The following is a 19,456-nucleotide window of genomic DNA, read 5'->3' as shown; positions in this document are numbered from 1 at the left end:
CCAGGCATTGACTAGAATGGCCCGTCTCTTCTGAGCAACAAGAAAGTAGCCCCACGTCCCTTGGCAGATGGGGTGGCCCTGCTTTTAGGTGGGCCTCTTTGGCAGGCCCCTGGCTCTTGGGCTAGAGGCGCTCAGCTGCTGATCAGAAACTTCCTGGCATCACAGGGGCACCCGTGAGGAAAAGCCCTCCTGTTTCAAACACACGAATGATACGAGGTGACACCCCCAAGGTCAGGAGTGAGGCGGTTCTGTCTCCTGACCCGCGGGCGAGGTTCAGGGGACCAGATCTTCCTGGGCTTGCCTCCTCCATGCTCCCTAGCCAGGTCCTTGGCCGAGGCTGCAAAAACGCTGCCGCTTCGAAGGACAGAGGACAGTAGGGGGCCAGAACCTGTCTCAGGCCAGGATTCCCAGCCTCCCCGGGCTTATCGCATAAGGTGTGTGTAGCATCATACGTGAGAAAGAACACAGATTCGCCGTTCTAGTCAGACTGTTTATTTACTCCCGCGGAGTTGTGTTTGTTTCCATTAAAGCCGAAAATAGATTGACAGTTACAGTGGTGAGTTTTTAGCTGTCATCAGTGGCCTGTGAGCCTAGGGACCCGGATTTTCCTTGAAATGTTCACAGAGGGCACACTTGTAATCTGAGGAGCCCTCCTGCTCCTCGTTCTCACTGGGGGCCTCATTTGGGGACATGACTGACAGGGCTGCCAGCAGGATGGAAAAACAGGTGTTATACAGAGACATCACCGTACCATAGTCGGGGTAAACTGGGGGGCTGACGGGCAGTTCCCCTGCGTCATCCCTTCTGGCAGTAGCCAGGGGCACAAACGTCATGTTCCTGGAGGTGCCCTCCCCACTCAGGCCACCTGGCTCACTCGGGCCATGAGTTGCCATGGCATACCCGGCTGCGCTGCTCAGAGACCAAATGCCAGAGAAGGCGAAGGACTGGCTGCCGCTGGGACCCTGAGCATTTGGGGCTGCGCCGAGGACCGTCTTGTCGTCGTTGGCGGGTTCCTTGTGATGGATTCGTGGGGACTGTCTTGTTGCTGCCACCGGCTTCTTTCTCTTTGGAGTTGGTGCACTGGTGCCTAGCCAGGTGGTGGTGACTCTCAGGTCACTTTTCCTCTGAATGTTCCTGAGCAGGAAAGGCTTGTCTCTCTGAAAGTTGGCGTTGCGGTAAATCTGAAACGAGATGCGAGATTCATCATTTTAGTCATTCTGGGAGGGAAGATTTGTGTCTGCTGCCACCGAGACTGCCACCTCCTTTCCCTCTTCTCCCTCCCCTCCTCCTCCCCTCCCCCTCCCCTTCCTCCTCCCCTTCTCCCCCATCCTCCCCCTTGCCTCCCTCTCCCTCCTCTCCCCCCCACAATCCCCTTCCACCTCTCTCCTTCCTCTTCTTCTCCCCCCTCCCCCTCCTCCTCCCATTCCCCCTCCCCCCTTACCCCCCCCACTCCCTGCCCCTGGATCCCCCCACCACCACTCCCTGCCCCCGGCCCCTCCCACAGCAGTCATAATGGTCTGGTTCCACTATGGAGAAAAGATCCTTTTAAGTTGTCTACAAGGCTCACTATGCCCTGGGACCTAACTAAACTCACTGAATAAAGACACATAAAGCCCAGTTGAAGGGATTCACATACCTATTTGACGTTACCTGGCCTCTGAATGTTTAGTCATACCTGCACACTCCATCTAAGGGGGTTGTAGGTTAATAGGAAAGCCTAGACTTTCTCATCTCTCCATAATGTCTCTCGAGAAAGAAAGTTGTCCTCGGAAATTAAACCCTTTCAGTAGATCATTCATCTGGGGTCTACTAGGAAGGTGCTGAAAAGACAGAAAACATGGGAAACCAAGGACTTTCTACTTACCAGCATTCTCTTATTCCCTGGGGACTGAATCCTCCAAGGGTCGGTTGCGCGTATTTTGCTGAAGCCGTACAGGTTCAGCAGGCGGATGAAAGTCTTCAAGCTGTCAGTTTCAAAGATTCTCTCCGCGCCTCTGCGGTGAAGAACCTCCCTCTGGAAAAGGTCTTCGTCGATGATCACGGTGTCCCCAGCATCGTTCCAGCGCACCGACGTGAAGGTGTTGTCCTCCAGGATCATCCAAAGCTTTCTTGGGAAGGAGAGCCCAAGAATACTGTTGTTTTCTCCCACGTTGGCGGCGCCGTGGTTTGGGGCCTGTGGTTGTGGGTTGTCTTGGGGGCCTGGATCTTGGATCACTGCTTGGTCCCTATTCATCACCAAAATCTCCCCGGAATCCAAATTTGGATCCTGGGATGAACTAGATGGTAATTCTGGTGCTGGCTCTCCATCATCAGATGGGGCCAGCTTCCCTTTGGGTATCTCCTTAGCACTCTGACTAGCCATGGAGCTAGTCTAGACCAAGAGCACTTTTGCCATGAGAATGTCTCACTGACCTCTCAAGTCGCAAATGCCTTCGGTCAGTATGGGGATGCCCAATATATACCATCCACAAAATTCTAGAATCTCGTAGTGAGGCAACCAGCTACCTAAGTCATCGCCTCTTTATTTGTCATGTGATGTCACAAAGGTGGCTCACAGCTGATCTGGCAAGGCAGCACTGGCCAAGTGTGGGGGAGGGGATGGGCACAGGGCCCCCAGCTTCTCTCTTTTCCAAAAGTATATGCAAACATCTGGTTTGAGTTCCCAGGAAGGGCTCCTGTCTGCAGCCAGGAACATTGTTTCATGGGATCAGGCCCTGGATGGGAAGAGAAACCATGATCCGAGGTCCACTCCCACTCCAGGGATGGGGGAGACAAGTTGCTGGTCTCTCAGATTTGGTCAAGAGCCAGGCCCTGGTTAGTCCTGGCTTGGGCTGCCCCCAAGACTGCCTGGCTCAGATGGACCCTTGGGGTCGGTACCTCTCAGAAGATGGCAATCCCTAGAGGACTTGTCCTAGTCTTACTTGGTAGCCCCCGTTTATTCCTACCTGCCCTCCCCCCCCATACTTACTGCTTTGGTCTCTTCCAAAATTTCCTGCTGGTTACTTGGTACTGCTCAGAAAGGCCCCAACAAAAAGTCCTGTTTTCATGCCCCCTGTGTCAAGTTGTCCTCAGGGTAGGGTCTCAGTTAGGCCCCCTTTTATGCTGCCCCCACACAATTCCCTTTTTGGTCTCTTCCAACTGTTCCTGCTAGTTAGTGGGTCCTGCTCAGATAGGCCCCAACAAAGGGTCCTATTTTCTTGTCCCCTGGGTCAAGTTGTCCCCAGAGTAGGGTCTCAGTTGATGAGCCCCCCTTTTCTTCCTGCCCCCCCCACTTCCTGCTTTGGTCTCTTCCACGTATTCCTGCTGGTTAGTTGCTCCTACGCATATAGGCCCCAACAAAGAGTCCTATTTTCTTCCTCCAGGTCAAGTTGTCCTCAGGGCAGGGTTTCAGTTGGTTGCCCCCCATTTATTCCTGCTGCCCTCCCCCACTCACCGCTTTGATCTCTTCCAACTGTTCCTGCTGGTTAGTTGCTCCTGCGCATAGACCCCAAAAGAGACTCCTATTTTCTTGCCCCCTAGGTCAGGTTGTCCTCAGAGTAGGGTCTCAGTTGGTTGCCACCATTTTATTTCTTCCCCCCCCCCAATTCCCACTTTGGTCTCTTCCAACTGTTCTTGTTAGTTAGTTGGTCCTGCTCAGATAGGCCCCCCAAGAGTCCTGATTTATGGCCCCTAGGTCAAGTTGTCCTCAGAGTAGGATCTGAGTTGGTAGCCCCCCTTTGATTCCTGCTCCCCCCACACACACTTCCCACATCGGTGTGCTCCAACTGTACCCGCTGGTTGGTTGGTCCTGCTCACATAGGCCCCACCAAGAGTCCTGTTTTCTTGATCCCTAATTCAAATTGTCCCCAGGGTAGTGTCTCAGTTTGAAGCCCCCCTTTTATTCCCTCCCCCACCACTTCCCGCTTTGATCCCTACCAACTACTCCTGCTGCTTAGTTGGTACTTCTCAGATAGGCCCCAGTAAAGAGTCCTATTTTCCTGCTCCAGGTCACATTGTCCTCAGAGTAGGGTCTCAGTCCGTAGGCCCCTTGTAAGCCAACACCCCTCTTTGGTCTCTTCCAAATTCTCCTGCTGGTTAGTTGGTCCTGGTCAGATAGGCCCTAACAAAGAGTCCTGTTCTCTTGTTCCAGGGTGTCCTCAGAGTAGGGTGTAAATTGGTAGCCCCACTTTTATTGCTGTCCCCCCCACATTTCCCACTTTGGTCTGCTCCAACTGTTCCTGCTGGTTTGTCGGTCCTGCTTAGATGGTCCTCCACAAAGAGTCCTGTTCTTGCCCTCGAGGTCAAGTTTTCCCCAGAGTATGGTCTCAGTTGGTAGCCTCCTGTTTTATTCCTTCCTCCCCACACTTTCTGCTTGGGTCTCTAACAACTGTTCCCGCTGGTTAGCTGGTCCTGCTTAGATGGGCCCCGCAAAAGAGTCCTGTTTACTTGCCCCCAAGGTCATGTTGTCCTCAGAGTAGTGTGTCAGTTGGGAGCCCTCCTTTTATTAATGCCCCTCCCAACTGACGCTTCCCACTTTGGTCTGTTCCAAGTGTTCCTGGCGGTGAGTTGTTCCCTTTCAGAGAGGTCCCAACAAAGAGTCCTATTTTCTTGTCCCCGGGTCAAGGTGTCCTTAGAGTTGGATTTAAGTTGGTAGCCCCCCTTTTATTCCTGCACCCCCACACACTTCCCTCCTTGGTCTCTTCCAACCTCTTCTGTTGGTTAGTTTGTCCTACTCAGGTAGGGCCCAACAAAGTGTCCTATTTTGTTGCCCCCTAGAAAATGTTGTCCCCAGAGTAGGGTCTCATTTGTAGCGTCCTTTTCATTCCTGCCCCCCTCCAATTCCTATCTCTTCCAACTGTTCCTGCTGGTTAGTTGGTCCTGCTCAGATAGGCCCAAAGAATAAGTCATGTTTTCTTGCCCCCAGGTAAATTGTCCTCAGAGTTGGGTTTAAGTTCGTAGCCCACCTTGTTTCCTGCACCCCACACGCTTCCCTCCTTGGTCTCGTCCAACCGCTCCTGTTGGGAAGTTAGTCCTGCTCATATAGGGCCCAACAAAGAGTCCTATTTTCTCTCCCCTAGGTCATGTTGTCCCCAGAGTTGGTTCTCATTTGTAGCCTCCCTTTTTATTCCTGCTCCCCCCATTCCTGCTTTGTTCTCTTCTAACACTTCCTGCTGTTTAGTTGGTCCTGCTCAGATAGGCCCCAAGAATAAGTCATGTTTTCTTGCCCCAAAGTAAGTTGTCCTCAGAGTTGGGTTTAAGATGGTAGCACCCCTTTTATTCCTGCACCACACACAATTCCCTCCTTGGTTTCTTCCAAAATTCTCCTTGTGGTTACTTGGTCCTGCTCAGATACGCCCAAAGAAAGAGTCTTGTTTTCTTGCCCCCTAGGTCAGGTTGTCCCCAGAGTAGGGTCTTAGTTTGTCGCCCCCTCCCTTTATTCCGCCCCCCCCCCAACCCCCACACACTTCCTGTTTTGGTCTCTTCCAACTGTTCCGGGTGGATACTTTGTCCTGCTTAGATAGGCCCCAACAAAAAGTGCTGTTTTCCTGCCCTCAAATCAAGTTGTCCTCAGAGTATGATTTCAGTTGGTAGTCCCCCTTTTACTACTGCCACCCCCCGACACACACTTCCTGGTTTGGTCTCTTCCAACTGTTCCTGCTGGTTACTTGTTCTACCTAGATAGGCCTCAACAAAAATCCTATTTTCCTGCGGCCTAGATCAAGTTGTCGCCAGAGGAGGGTCCTAGTTGGTAGCCTCCTCTTTGATTTCTGCCCCCCACCCACACACACACTTTCTGCTTGGGTCTCTTCCAAATGTTCCTGCTTGTTGGTTGGTCTTGCTCAGATAGGCCCCAACAAAAAATCCTGTTTTTTTTTGCGCCCAGGACAAGTTGTCCTCTGAGTTGGGGCTCAGTTGGTAGGACCCCTTTTATTCCTGCCCCCCACATACTTTCCGCTTTGGTCTCTTCCATCTGTTCCTGCTGGTTACTTGGTCCTGCTTATATAGCGCTCAACAAAGAGTCCTGTTTTCTTGCCTCCAGGTCAAGTTGTCCTCAGACTAGGGTTTCAGTTGGTACCCCCTTTTATTCCTGCTTCTCCCCCCCCCCCCCACACACACACTTCCTGCTTTCGACTCTTCCTACTGTTCCTCCCGGTTAGTTGGTCCTGCTCAGATAGGCCCCAACAAAGAGTCATTTTCTTGCCACCAGGTCAAATTGTCCAGAGTCGGGTTTCAACTGTTAGCCCCACTTATTTCCCTGACCCCAACGCTCTTCCAGGTTTGGTCTCTTCCAACTGTTACTGCGAGTTAGTTGGTCGTGCTCACATAGGTCCCACCAAGAGTATTGTTTGTTTTATTGCTCCCTAGGTCAAGTTGTCCCCAGAGTAGGGTGTCAGTTGTTAGCCCCCCGTTATTCCTGCCCCCACCCAATTCCCGCTTTGGTCTCTTCCAACAGTTCCTGCTGCTTAGTTGGTCCTGCTCAGATAGGCCCCAAAAAAGAGTCCTATTTTCTTGTCCCCTAAGTCACGTTGTCCTCAGAGTAGGGTCTCAGATGATAGCCCCCCTTTTATTTCTGCCTCCTCCCACTTTCTGCTTTGGTCTCTTACAACTATTCCTGATGGTTAGTTGGTCCTACTCAGATGGGCCCCAAGAAAGAGTCTTCTTTTCTTGCCCCCGAGGCCCAGTTTCCCTCAGAGTAGGGTTTCCTTTGGGTGCCCCAGTTTTATTCCTGCTCCACCCAACACTTCCCTAGGTGGTCTCTTCAACTGCTCAGGCTGGTTAGTTGATCCTTCTAAGATAGGCCCCAGGAAAGAGCCCTGTTTTCTTGCCCCCTAGGGCACATTGTCTTCAGAGAAGTATATCAGTAGGTAGCCCCCTTTTTATTCCTACCCCCTCCGCACACTTTCTGCTTAGCTGTCTAACACCTGTTCCTACTGGTGAGTTGGTCCTCCTCAGATAGTCCCTACAGAGTGTCCTATTTTGTTGCCCCCAAGTCAAGTTGTCCTCGGAGTAGGGTTTCAGTTGGTAGGCCCTCTTTTATTCCCTCTCCCACACTTCCCGCTTCCGTCCCTTCCAACTATTCCTGCTGCTTAGTTGGTCCTGCGCAGATACGCCCAACAAAGAGTCCTAATTACTTGCCCCCCAGGTCAAATTGTCCCCAGAGTAAGGTCTTAGTTGTTGGCGTCCCCTTTTATTCCTGCACCCCCTACTTCCTGCTTTGGTCTCTTCCAACAGTTCCTGCTGCTTACTTGGTCCTGCTCAGGTAGACCCCAATAAAGACTCCTATTTTCTTGCCCCCTGGTCAATTTGTCCTCAAAGTAGGGTTTCAGTTGGCAGCCCCACTTTTATTCCTGCTGCCTCACCCACACAATTCCTGCTTTGGTCCCTTCCAACTGTTCCCTCTAGTTAGTTGGTCCTACTCAGAACACCCCCCCCCAAATTCCTGTTTCCTTGCCCCCAGGGCATGTTTTCCTCAGAGGTGTGTTTCCGTTGGTAGTCCCCCTTTTATTCCTGCCCCCACACACTTCCCCCTTTGGTCTCTTCCAACTACTTTGGTAACTTGGTCCTGCTCAGATAGGCCCCAACAAAGAGTCCTGTTTTCTTGGCGCCAGGTTACATGGTCCTCAGAGTAGGGCCTTAGTTGGTAGCCCCACTTTAATGCTGCCACCCCGCTTCAAGCTCTTGTCTTCTCCAACTGTTCCTGCTGATTACTTGGGCCTTGTTAGATAGGCTGCAGCAAAGAGTCCGGTTTCCTTGCCCCCTAGGTCAAGTTGTCCTCAGAGTAGGGTCTCAGTTTGTAGGCGCCCTTTTATTCCTACCCCCTCTGCACACTTTCTGCTTGGCTGTCTAACAACTGTTCCTACTGGTGAGCTGGTCCTCCTCAGATAGTCCCAACAAAGAGTCCCATTTTCTTACCCCCATGTCAAGTTGTCTTCAGAGTAGCGTTTCAGTTTGTAGCCCCCCTTTTATTCTCTCTCCCCCACTTCCTGCTTTGGTCTCTTCCACCTATTCCTGCTGGTTAGTTGGTCTTGCTCAGATAGGGCCCAACAAAGAGTCCTCTTTACTTGCCCCCTAGGTCAAGTTGTCCCCAGACTAAGGTCTTAGTTGTTAGCCCCCCCTTTATTCCTGGGCCAACAGTTCTTGCTGGTTAGTTGGTCCTACTCAGGTAGGCCCCAACAATCAGTCCTATTTTCATGTCCTTATGTCATGTTGTCCTCAAAGTAGGGTTTCTGTCGGTAGCGCCCTTTTTATTCCTGCCACCCCCTTACACACACGTCCTCATTTCTTCTCTCGTAATGGTTCCTGCTGGTGAGTTGGTCCTGCTCATGTAGGCCCGAAAGAAGAGTCCTGTTTTCTTGCCCCCAGGTCAATTTGTCCTCAGAGTAGGGTCTCAGTTGGTTGCCTCCCTTTTTCTCCCGCCTCCCCACATCCCGCTTTGGTCTCTCACAACTGCTGCTGTTGGTTCATTGGTCCTGCTAAGATAGGCCCCAACAAAGAGTCCTGTTTTCACGCCCCCAGATCAAGTTATCCTCAGAGCAGGGTTTCAGTTGGTAGGCCTCTTTTATACCTGCCCTCCCCACTTCCTGGTCTCTTCCAACTGCTCCTGCCGGTTAGTTGTTCCTGGTCAGATAAGCCCCAACAAAGAGTTCTGTTTTCTTGCTCCAAGTCAAATGGTCCTCAGTGTAGGGTCTCAGTTGGTAGCCCCACTTTTATAGATGCCTCCCCTCACTTCCAGCTTTGATCTGTTCCAAAGGTTCCTGCTGGTTAGTTGGTCCTGTCCAGATAGACTCCAACAAAGAGTCTTGTTTTCTTGCCCCCATGTCAGTTTGTCCTCAGAGTAGGGTTTCAGCTGGTAGCCCCTTTTTATTCCTGCACCCCCTCACACAATTCCAGCTTTGGTCTCTTCCAACTGTTCCTGCTGGTTAGTTGGTCCTGCTCAGATAGGCCCAAAAAAGAGTCCTGTTTTTTTTCCCACTAGGTCAAGTTGATCTCACAGTAGGACCTCAGTTGGTAGACCCCCTTTGATTGCCTCCACCAAACACTTGCTGCATTGGTCTGTTCCAACTGTATCTGCTGGTTAGTTGGTTCTTCTCAGATGGGCCGCAACAAAGAGTCCATTTCTCATGACCCCTAGATGAAGTTATCCTCAGAGTATGGTCTCAGTTGGTTGTACCCCTTCTATTCCTGCCACCCCGCTCTGCCTGCTTTGGTATGTTCCAACTGTATCTGCTGGTTAGTTGGTTGTCTTCAGATAGGCCCCAAGAAAATGTCCTATTTTCTTGCCCTCTAGGTCAAGTTTTCTGCACAGTAGGGTCTCAGTTTGCAGCTTCCCATTTATTCCTGTCCCCCCCCCCCGCTTCCTCCCTTGGTTCAATCCAATTTTTCCTGCTGGTTGGTTACTCCTGCTCAGATAGGCCCCCAAAAAGAGTCCTGTTTTCTTCTTGCCCCAGGTCAAGTTCTCCTCCGAGTAGGGTTTCAGTTTGTGGCCCCCCTATTGTTTTCTCCCCCCACACTTCCCGCTTCGGTCTCTTCCAGCTGGTCCTGCTGGTTAGTTGGTCCTGCTCAGGTAGGTCCCAACAAAGAGCCCTGTTTCTTGCCCCCAATGTCAACTTGTCTGAAGAACAGGTTCTCAGTTGGCAGCCTCCCTTTTTTCCTGCCCCCCAATCCTGCTTTGGTCTCTTCCAGCTGTTCCTGATAGTTAGCTGGTCCTACTCAGATAGGCCGGAACCAATCGTCCTGTCTTCTTGTCCCCTCTATCAAGTTGTCTTCAGAGTAGGGTCTCAGTCGGTGGCCCCCCTTTTATTCCTGCCCCTGCAATTCACACTTTGGCCTCTTCCAACTGTTCCCGTTAGTGAGTTGGTCCTGCTCAGATAGGCCCCAACAAAGAGTCCTGTTTTCTTGGCCCCAGGTTACCTGGTCCTCAGAGTAAGGCCTTAGTTGGTAGCCCCACCTTAACGCTGCCACCCTGCTTCAAGCTTCTGTCTTCTCCAACTGTTCCTGCTGATTAGTTGGGCCTTGTTAGATAGGCCGCAGCAAAGAGTCCTGTTTCCTTGCCCCCTAGGTCTAGTCGTCCTCAGAGTATGGTCTCAGTTGGTAGCCTCCCCTTTTATTCCTAACCCTTCTGCACACGTTCTGCTTGGCTGTCTAACAACTGTTCCTACTGGTGAGCTGGCCCTCCTCAGATAGTCCCAACAAAGAGTCCTGTTTTCTTGATCAACATCTGTTTTTCCAGAACAAGATGTCCTCAGAGTAGTGTTTCAGTTTGTAGCCCCCCTTTTATTCTCTCTCCCCCACTTCCCACTTTGATCTCTTCCAACTATTCCTGCTGGTTACTTGGTCTTGCTCAGATAGGGCCCAACAAAGAGTCCTCTTTACTTGCCCCCTAGGTCAAGTTGTCCCCAGAGTAAGGTCTTAGTTGTTAGCCCCCTTTTATTCCTGCAACCCCTACTTCCTGCTTTGGTCTCTTCCAACAGTTCCTGCTGCTTAGTTGGTCCTGCTCAGATAGGCCCCAAAGAAGAGTCCTGTTTTCTTACTCCCTAGGTCAAGTTGTCCTCAGAGTAGGGTCTCAGTTGGTAGCCCTGCTTTTATTCCCGCACCCCCCCCCCACACATTTCCTGCATTGGTCTCTTCCAAATGTTCCTGCTGCTTAGGTGGTCCTGCTCACATAGGCCCCAACTTAGAGTCCTGATTTCTTGTCCCATAGGTCAAGTTGTCCTCAGAGTCGGGTCTCAGTTTTTAGCCCCCCTGTTATAACTGCCCCACCCCCACTTCCCACTTGCTCTCTTCCAACTGTTCCTGCTGGTTAGCTGGTCCTGCTTAGATAGGCCCCCAACCAAGAGTCCTGTTTTCTTGCCCCAGGACAAGTTGTCCTCAGAGTAAGTTCTCAGTTGGTAGTCCCCTTTTTATTCCTGCCCCTCCCTCTCTTCTCGCTTTGGTCTCTTCCAACTGCTCCTGTTGGTTCGTTGTTCCTGGTCAGGTAGGCCCCCAACAAAGAGTCCTGTTTTCTTGCCTCCTGAGTCAAGTTGTCCTCAGAGTCGGGTCTCAGTTGGTGGCTTCCCTTTTATTCCCACCCCCACACACTTCCCTGTTTGGTCTCTTCTAACTGTTCCTTCTAGTTAGTTGGTCCTGCTCACCTATGTCCCAACACAGAGTCCTGTTTTCTTGCCCCCTAGGTTAAGTTGCCCTCAGAGTAGGGTCTCAGTTGGTAGCCCCCCCCCCATTCCTGCCCCCCCCCCCGCGCACTTCCTGCTTTGGTCTCGTCCAATTGTTCCTGCTGATGAGTACATCCTGCTCAGATAGGCCCCAACACAGAGTCCTGGTTTTTTGCCCCCAAGTCAAGTTGTCCTCAGAGTAGAGTTGAAGGCAGTAGCCCTGCCTTTATTCCTGCACATCCCAACTTCCCGCTTATGTCTGCTCCAAATGTCCCTGCTGGTTCCTTGCTCTGCTTAGGCCCCAACGAATAGTCCTAGTTTCTTGCCGCCTAGGTGAAGCTGTCCTCAAGGTAGGGTCTCGGTTGGTAGCCCCCCTTTATACTCGCAACCTCACCCCACACATTTTGCTTTGGTCTTTTCCAAGTATTCCTGCTTGTTAGTTGGTTCTGCTCAGATAGGCCCCAACAAAAAGTCCTATATTCTTGGTCTCTGGTCAAGGAGTCCTCAGAGTAGGGTTCCAGGGGGTACCCGTCTTTTATTCCTGCCTCCTCACTTCCCACTTTGGTCTCTTCCAAATGTCCCTGCCGGTTAATTGTTCCTGCTCACATAGGGCGAACAGACTTATGTTTTCATGCCCCCTAGGTCAAGTTATCCTCAGAGTAGTGTCTGAGTTTGTACCCTCCTTTTATTCTTGCCCTCCCCCAATTCCCACTTTGATCTCTTCCAACAGTTCCTTCTGGTTAATTGGACCTGCTCTGATAGGCCCCGACAAAGACTGATTTTCTTCCCCCAGGTCAATTTGTCCTCAGAGTTGGTTTTCAGTTTGTAGCCCCACTTTCATTCCTGCCACCCCCCAACACACACACACACACACACACACACACACACACACACACTTCCTGCTTTGGGCTCCTCCAAATGTTCCTGATGAGTTGGTTCTGCTCAGATAGGCACCACCAAGAGCCCTGTTTTCCTGCCCCCTATGTCAAATTGTCCTCAGAGCAGTGTCTCACTTGGTAGCACCCCTTTTATTCCTGCCCCTCCCCACTTCCCGCTTTGGTCTCTTGCAACTGTTCCTGCTGGTTAGTTGGTCCTGCTCAGATAGGCCCCAGCAAAGAGTCCTGTTGACTTGCCCCCAGGTCAAGTTGTCCTCAGAGTAGGGTCTCAGTTGGCAGGCCCCCTTTATTGCTTCCACTTGCTGCTTTGGTCTCTTCCAACTGTTCCTTTTGGTTAGATGGTCCGGCTCAGATAGGCCCCAAGAAAGAGTCCTATTTTCATGCCCCAGGTCAAGGTGTCTTCAAAGTAGGGTTTCAGGTTTTAGTCCCCCTTTGTTCCCTTCCCCACTCTTCCCGCTGTGGTCTCCTCCAACTGTTCCTCCTTCTTACTTGGTCCTGCTCAGATAGACACGCACCAGTAGTCCTGGTTTCTTGCCACCGGGTCAAATGGTGTTCAGGATAGGGTCTCAGATGGTTGCCTTCCCTTTTATTCGTTTCCCCCACTTCCTGCATTGGTCTCTTCAAAATGTTAATGCTGGTTAGTTGCTCCGGCACAGATAGGCCCCAACAAAGAGTCCTTTTTTCTTGCCCCCAGGTACAGTTCTACTCAGAGAATGGTTTCAGGTGGTTGCCCCCCTTTTATTCCTGCTGCCCCCCTCACAGTTTCTGCTTTGGTCTCTTCCTACTGGTCCTGCTGATTAGGTGTTCCTGCTCAGATAGGCCCCAACAAAGAGTCCTGTTCTCTTGCCCCCAGTTCAAGTTGCCCTCAGAGTACTTTCTCAGTGGGTAGCCCCCCGTTTATTCCTACCGCCAACAAAGTTCCGCCTCGGTCTCTTCCACGTGCTCCTGCCGGTTAGTTGGTCCTCTTCAAATAGGCCACAACAATGAGTCCTTGTATCTTTCCCCCAGGTCAAGTTGTCCTCAGAGTAGGGTTCCAGTTGGTAGCCCCCGTTTTATTCCAGCCACCCCTCCCCAGCACACACTCCCATCTTTGGTCTCCACCAAATATTCCTGCTGGTTAGTTGGTCCTGCGCATTTAGGCCCGAGCAAAGACTCCTGTTTTCTTGTCCACTAGATCAAGTGGTCCTCAGAGTAGGATCCCAGTTGGTAGCCCCCCCCCCTTTCTGCTTTGGTCTTTTCCAACTGTTCCATCTGGTTAGTTGGTCCTGCTCAGATAAGCCCCAAAAGAAAGTCCTGTTTTCTTGCCCCCAAGTCACGTTGTCCTCAGAGTTGGTTTTCAGTTGTTAGCTCCCCTTTCATTCATGGTGGCCACACGCTTCCCACTTTGGTCTCTTCCAACTGATCCTGCTGGTTAGTTGGTGCTGCTCACGTATGCCCTGATAACGCGTCCTGATTTCTTGCCCCTAGCTCACGTTGTCATCAGAGTAGGTGTCAGTTGGTAGCCCGCACGTTCCACACCTCCTCCTCAGGGGCACAGTTGTTCTCCAGGAGGACCACCCCCAAGACCAGCACCAGGAGGCTGGCCGTGGGCATGCCCTGCCTACTGCTTAGCATCCCATCACATATCAGGCCATGGATGGTGACCAGGAAGAAGGAGTGGTCTCTGGCGTCCGCTTCCTTCACGTCAACACCAAAGACCAGCTGCAGATACTCGCAGGCTTGGCGGAAGATCACGGAGACGTGGTCCTGGTCATCTTGGCTGACCGCCGCCAGCATCTCCGCCTGTGTGGTCGGTCGGCTGCTGAGTGCGATACTTGAGGAGCAGGAATGCCACCAGGTCAGCCAGCCTCATGCCGAATGCATCTGGGAGCGAGGGCTGGGCTCCTTCTGGGGCCCCTCTGGTGCTGGACCCCTCCTCATCGGGGCTGCTGGGGTCCTCATCGGACTGGCTCCACGGAGCACCTGCCATGTCAGCGGGGGAGGGGCAGGCATTCGGAAGGCTCGGACTGACTCTGTTGAGGGGCCCAGGCTCCCTCTGTCCTCCTTCTGCATCCTCGCCAAGAATGGCCACAGGACCCAGGCCCTGCCCTCTGCCCACTTGAGGTGTCCCAGCCGCCTCCCCCAACCCACACACACACACCCCGTGTCTGTGAGACTCCGCTGTGGAAGTCTGGCCCGACTCGTCCACCCAAATGCCCATCCTGCCCCTGGACCTTCACAGAAGGACGCGGGTGCCCGAACTCCGGCAGGTTCCTTCTGTGTGTCCTAGGGACCTGAGTCCTTCGGTCCTCCCCCCATGTCCCCACCTGGACTCCCTAGCCCGGCCCGTGCCCCTGCCCTTTCTGACCTGGGATCCTGTCCCTCACCCCAAGGTCCTCAGCTCCCTCAAACCCCCGAGGTACAGTTGAGTGGACGCAGCCTGCGGCCGCCCCCTCCAGAAACCCCGGCCTCAGCGGGGCCTGAGCGCCTCTACCCAGGGTGGGTGGGTGTAGTAGGCCCTACCGCCCTCCCTCAGGTCCAGACACCAGCTCCAGGAAGAGCCTGGGCCCGTCCCTCTGGGGCCCCGAGTCTACCACCCTTAGCCCCGCTGGGAGAAGGGCTCCGCCTGACCACCCTGCCGGGGTCTCTCGGGCTGCCGGCTGGACTGACCTGCATTCCGGGATGGGGGGCCGGCCGTGCTCCCTCACATGTCGACGTGCACGCCTTGCTGCCCGGCCGGGCCCCTTCTCTCTGCCGGCCCGAACCAGGCATCCCAGACCGAGGCCCCCACCTCTGTCACCATCCTTTCCGGGATCCTCACCTTGACTCTGACCGGCTCGGGCCGTGCCCCCGCCCTCTGCACAGCTGAGTCTGTGCGCCTCAGATCCAGGCTCTCACTCCCCGACTTCCTGGAGACAGAGGCAGGGAGCACACCGCAGCCACTGTCCCCTCCCCGCTACATTGTGATCAGCTGCCCAGAAGGCATCGCACTGAACAGAGATCCCAGGCCAGCCTGGCTCGGGCAGGGCATCGCCACTGCAGGGCTCCCCCCCTGGAGCCCCACCGCCTCAGCCTTCTTTCATTTCTTCTGCTCCTCTTAGGGGACCTTTCCCTGCCTTCCCATGGGGACCGCAGCTGCTAGATACTCACCTATGGGTGGGACGTGTCCTGCCTCTCCTAGTGTCCTCACTGCCAACACAGGGCCCTTCCGAGAGTGAGCAGAGCTCAGCGAATGTCCGGCCACAAATGTCCCAGTGAGCTGGGGACCTCTGCTCAGATCGAGTGTCTCCTCCTTTCTTGGAGACCCAAGCAAAGGCAGGCACACATCTCTATGTCCCATGTCCAGAATGACAGATGACAAGGGACAAGAAGCAAGAACGAACATCTTTTATTTCTCCATGTCCTGAAACCATCCGTTTACTGCCAAGGTCTTCACGTTGGCAAGACATCCCTGTCTGTGCCCAGCCCAGGCACCGCGATTCCCTTCTGGATCCCGAACGAGGACGGAAGGGTTCCCAGCTCGTTGCACCAAACGGCAAAACGCTGACTCTTGAACGCCTGTGGCGTGGGTGCCACTCCCACACTGAGCCCGAAGCTCACGAAACCTTCTATGACAAGGAACAACATCTGAAAACTTCCTCGAGGAAACAAAGATCGATTTCCGAGGCCACGTAGACAGAGAACAAGAACCCACCCAAACGTGCGCTTGGCCCCGCTTTGCCCCAAGCCGCCCTGGCCCTCCACTACTCACAACGCCCAGCGCCCGCTCTGCTCGCACTCGCAGGGGAGAAGTGGCCTGGCTTCGTGCCCCGCAGGAGAAGCTGCTCGACCCCAGGTGGGAACGGGCCCGGCTGCCCCTCGGGCTCAGGCCCGCTCTTCCTCATGGCTCACAGCCTCTTCGGACAGACACGGAGACCCGGGCTGCCTGCTGTTGACCGCGAGGATGTGCTGCAGCACTTGCACGCCGCTGGTTTCTGCGTGGGCCCTGGGACCCCACAGGAACTCGTAGCGTGCGGGCTCGCTGCCGGGCACCTGCCGGTACTCCAGGTACCCTTCCTGCACCCAGACTTCGGTCAGCAGCTCCCTGGGCTCCCCATAGAATACGTGCTCCCTGCCGGCATACACCCCCATGATCCCCAGCGCTTCCCACACCGCCTCCTCAGGGGCACGGTCGTCCTCCAGGAGGATCACCCACAGGACCAGCACCAGGAGGCCGGTCTTGGGCATGCCGTCCCTACCACTCGGCGTCCCATCGCAGCTGAGGCCCAGGATGCTGACCAGGACGTAGGAGTGCTCGCGGGGGTCCACTTCCTTCACGTCGACTCCAAAGACCAGCTGCAGATACTCGCAGGCTCGGCGGAAGATCACGGGGAAGCGGTCCTGGTCATCTTGGCTAACCGCCGCCAGCATCTCCGCCCGCGTGGTCGGCTGCTTGGTGCGATACTTGAGGAGCAGAAGCAGCACCAGGGCGGCCACCTTCACGCGGAGCGCATCTGGGAGCGAGGCCTGGGCCCCTGCCGGGGCCCCCCAGGTGCTCGACCCCTCCTCATCGGGGCTGCTGGAGCCCTGGTGGGACTGGCTCCCCGGAGCGCCTGCCATGGCACTGGGGGAGGGGCAGGTGCTCCGAGGGCTCTGGGGAGGACTCGGGGACCCGGCACCAGCAGACCCCTCCTCCAGGGGGACCACAATGAGGACAGAGCAGGAGGAGGACGGGGAGGAAGAGGAGGAGGAGGAGGGAGATGGGTAACCCCCCTCCTCCTCCTCTGCTTTCTCCTCCTCCAACTCCACCTCCTCCTCCAACTCCTCCTCTTCCTCCGACTCCACCTCCTCCACCTCCAACTCCACCTCCAACTCCTCTTCCTCCGACTCCAACTCCTCCTCCTTCAACTCCACCTCCTCCACCGCCTCCTCCTCCAAATCCACCTCCTCCTCCTCCAACTCCACCTCCTCCACCTCCCTGTCCTCAGGCTCTGGCAGCAGTGCATCCCATGGCAGCGGGACCTCTCTTGGCTCCTCCTTAAGCTTGCAGAACACACTCCTCTCACCCAGGGACATGATGGTCGCCAGACCCTGAAGACAGAAGAGGGGTGGCTCCTCAGGGGGAGGCCCAGCCCACCCAGAGCCCGACCTCCCAGGCCTGAGAGCGGGGCCGCATGGGGGTTGGGGGCCGAGGGGTCCCCTCTGGGGTGGGATGGGCGAGCCCCCGGTCCCACGCGTGGAGCACGCACCTCGCCTGGACAACCGACTGGCACGCGGCCGCGCCTCCTCTGCTCTGTGACCTCAGGACTCCTGCCTCAGACCAAGGCCTCAACTGCAGAGCTCGCAGAGCCCCTGGAAGAGGGAGGGATGGAGGGAGGGAGGGAGGGAGGGAGGGGGCGCCTCAGGGTCTCAGGGTGGGTGCAGACCTCGAGCATCGCCCCGGGCCCCCACCCCCCACTGCGGCCAGGAGATTCCGGCCAGGACTCTGGGCGGCCCCGCCCCGGGAGCCCCCACCCCCCACCCCCCATCCAGCCTGGGCCTGCCCTTTCTGGGCCTCCGCTGACAGCCAGAGCGGACCCGAGCGGCAGGGCAGGCCTGGGCCCTACGCAGGTGTCCTGGGCTGGGAGGCAGCGCCTCCTCTCTCCCCTGCACCCCGGCCAGGGCCCGGGATCCCGCCTCGGCTGACCGGGGTCCAGCCCCGCACACCAAGGCCCTCCCGTCGCCCAGACCCACCGCGGGGGCGGCTTTCCGAGGGCGGCCCCGGGGCTGGGGTCCAAGGGGCCTCCGGCCGTCCTCCCGCAGGGCTCTCCCGGGGAGCCCCGGGCCCGCTGCCTCCCACCAGAACCCTCACGGCCCGGCGAGGTCCGGGCCAAGGCGGCTGGCGTCGCACGAGGCGACCAAGTCCGGGGAGGCCCGGGGCCGATGGCGGGGGGCTCACATGGCTTCCTTGGGGTCCCTCAGCCCTATCCTCTCGTCCCCATCCGGACTCCCTGGGCGGCCTGGGCCTCGGCCTCTGCCGCCTGACGCCGGCTCCTCGCGCGCAACCAGCTCTCAGTCGGGCTGGGACGCAGAGCCCGAGTCCGCCCACGCCTCACGCCCTGGTCACAGTCGTCGTGGTCGCGCCACCCTGCGGCCTCCACCGCCGCCCCCACCGCCGGACTCATTCCCCTCTGGGTCCCGGCTCCCTCGCTCCTCCCTCTGGGCCTCACCTCGAAGCCCACGAGGCTCTGCGCCCTTCCCGCGCCTGACGGGATTCGAGGCGCGGCCGGAAGACGCCGAAGCCAACGCCGACGCCGACGCCGACGCTGACGCCAACGCTGACGCCGACGCGAGGCCCCCTCGCCTCGCCCCGCCCCGCCCCGCCCCGCCCCGCCAGTCTCTTGAGACCCGGATGCGATGCGGAAGTCCAGACACCCCGCGGGGCCTCATTCCCACTAGGGGCTTCCCTAGGCTGCCGCTAGGGGTCGCCTTCAGGCCCGGGGCCTGCCTTCTGGGGGCCAGAGTCCCTCCCTCGGTGTTCGCTCCGTGGCCTCCTGCACCCCGGGGATGGCCTGTGCGCGTGGCCGCTGACGATGGGAACTCGTGCCCCTCAGACCGGGGTCCGAAGGTCTGTGGGACGCACCGCCCAGGCTCAGTGACGGGGTGCCCGCCACCTCTGGCCACCCGATGCAGGGGCACCCCGGGCCTGCGGCACGGACTGACTTCGTAGCTCTGGGCTGGGGTGGACCTGGTCTCCTGACAGCACCTGGGCCCTCCTCCCCTCTGCCCACCGGAGCGGCTGCTCCCGACAGACAGCGGGTCCTCGGTTCTCCCCGGCTCACCCATCCGACCCCCACTCCCCCGTCCAGGTGATCCGAGACCCGCATGCCCAAGTCCAGCCTCGCCCAGTGTCCCCATCCCTCCCGGGGCCCTGCGCGGACTGACTCTGTTGTGGGGTCCAGGCTCCTTTGCCTGCAGGTCCCTCTGTTCCTCATTAGGAATCGCCCCGGGACACGGGCCCTGCCCTCTGCCCACCTGAGGTGTCCCAGCCACCCCCCGCCCCCTGCGCCTCCTCCGGTGTCTCTGAGACCCGGCTGCGGAAGCCTGGCCCGACTCTCCTCCGCGAGTCCCCATGCCTCCCAAGGGCCCTTCTCAGAAGGCGTGAGGTCTTGAACTTTGGGACGTCCCCTCTGTCCTGGGGACCTGAGTCCCTCAGTCCTCCCTCTGACCCCCACCTGGACACCGTGGCCCCGTCCTGTGTCCCTGCCCTTTCCTGACCTAGGATCCTGTCCCTCACCCCAAGGTCCTCAGCTTCCTCAGATCCCCGAGGCACAGTTGAGTGGACGGGGCCTGCGGCCACCCTCTACACGTACCCCGGCACCGCGGCCCAGGCTGATCTCCTCTCCCCGGGGCGGGATGGGCCCTGCGGATCTCCATGAAGTCCCGACACCTGCTGCAGAAGAGCCTGGGCCCGTCCCCGCTATTATTCCTGCC

The 19,456-nt window shown here is 56.4% G+C and overlaps 2 protein-coding genes and 1 long non-coding RNA gene across 6 annotated transcripts; all 3 read right to left on the bottom strand.

Moving 5' to 3' along the window:
- Window positions 1–590: 590 nt before the first annotated feature.
- Window positions 591–2,402, bottom strand: LOC123594475 (heat shock transcription factor, X-linked member 3-like). The gene is made up of 2 exons (XM_045471203.1): window positions 1,865–2,402; window positions 591–1,181 (listed from the first exon to the last, which is right to left on the bottom strand). The coding sequence occupies exons 1-2, from the start codon at window positions 2,360–2,362 to the stop codon at window positions 591–593; spliced, it is 1,089 nt and encodes a 362-aa protein (XP_045327159.1). The 5' UTR covers window positions 2,363–2,402.
- Window positions 2,403–15,375: 12,973 nt separating this feature from the next.
- LOC123594841 (melanoma-associated antigen 9-like) lies at window positions 15,376–16,772 on the bottom strand. 4 transcript variants are annotated; one of them, XM_045471809.1, is made up of 2 exons: window positions 15,756–16,772; window positions 15,376–15,638 (listed from the first exon to the last, which is right to left on the bottom strand). In XM_045471809.1, the coding sequence occupies exon 1, from the start codon at window positions 16,601–16,603 to the stop codon at window positions 15,869–15,871; it is 735 nt and encodes a 244-aa protein (XP_045327765.1). In that variant the 5' UTR covers window positions 16,604–16,772; the 3' UTR covers window positions 15,376–15,638; window positions 15,756–15,868. The 4 variants fall into 4 exon arrangements, with proteins under 4 accessions (XP_045327765.1, XP_045327764.1, XP_045327766.1 ...); XM_045471808.1 differs by having other exon boundaries at window positions 15,376–15,612; XM_045471810.1 differs by having other exon boundaries at window positions 15,376–15,609.
- Window positions 16,773–16,939: 167 nt separating this feature from the next.
- Window positions 16,940–18,278, bottom strand: LOC123594669. Its single transcript, XR_006710834.1, has 3 exons — window positions 18,193–18,278; window positions 17,233–17,335; window positions 16,940–17,074 (listed from the first exon to the last, which is right to left on the bottom strand). It is a non-coding gene; the product is annotated as an uncharacterized LOC123594669 (long non-coding RNA).
- Between the last annotated feature and the right edge of the window lie 1,178 nt (window positions 18,279–19,456).

This window comes from Leopardus geoffroyi, chromosome X, assembly GCF_018350155.1.
Source record: "Leopardus geoffroyi isolate Oge1 chromosome X, O.geoffroyi_Oge1_pat1.0, whole genome shotgun sequence".
In the NCBI taxonomy this organism is placed as follows: domain Eukaryota; kingdom Metazoa; phylum Chordata; class Mammalia; order Carnivora; family Felidae; genus Leopardus; species Leopardus geoffroyi.
This window is presented reverse-complemented; position numbering and strand designations above follow the sequence as displayed.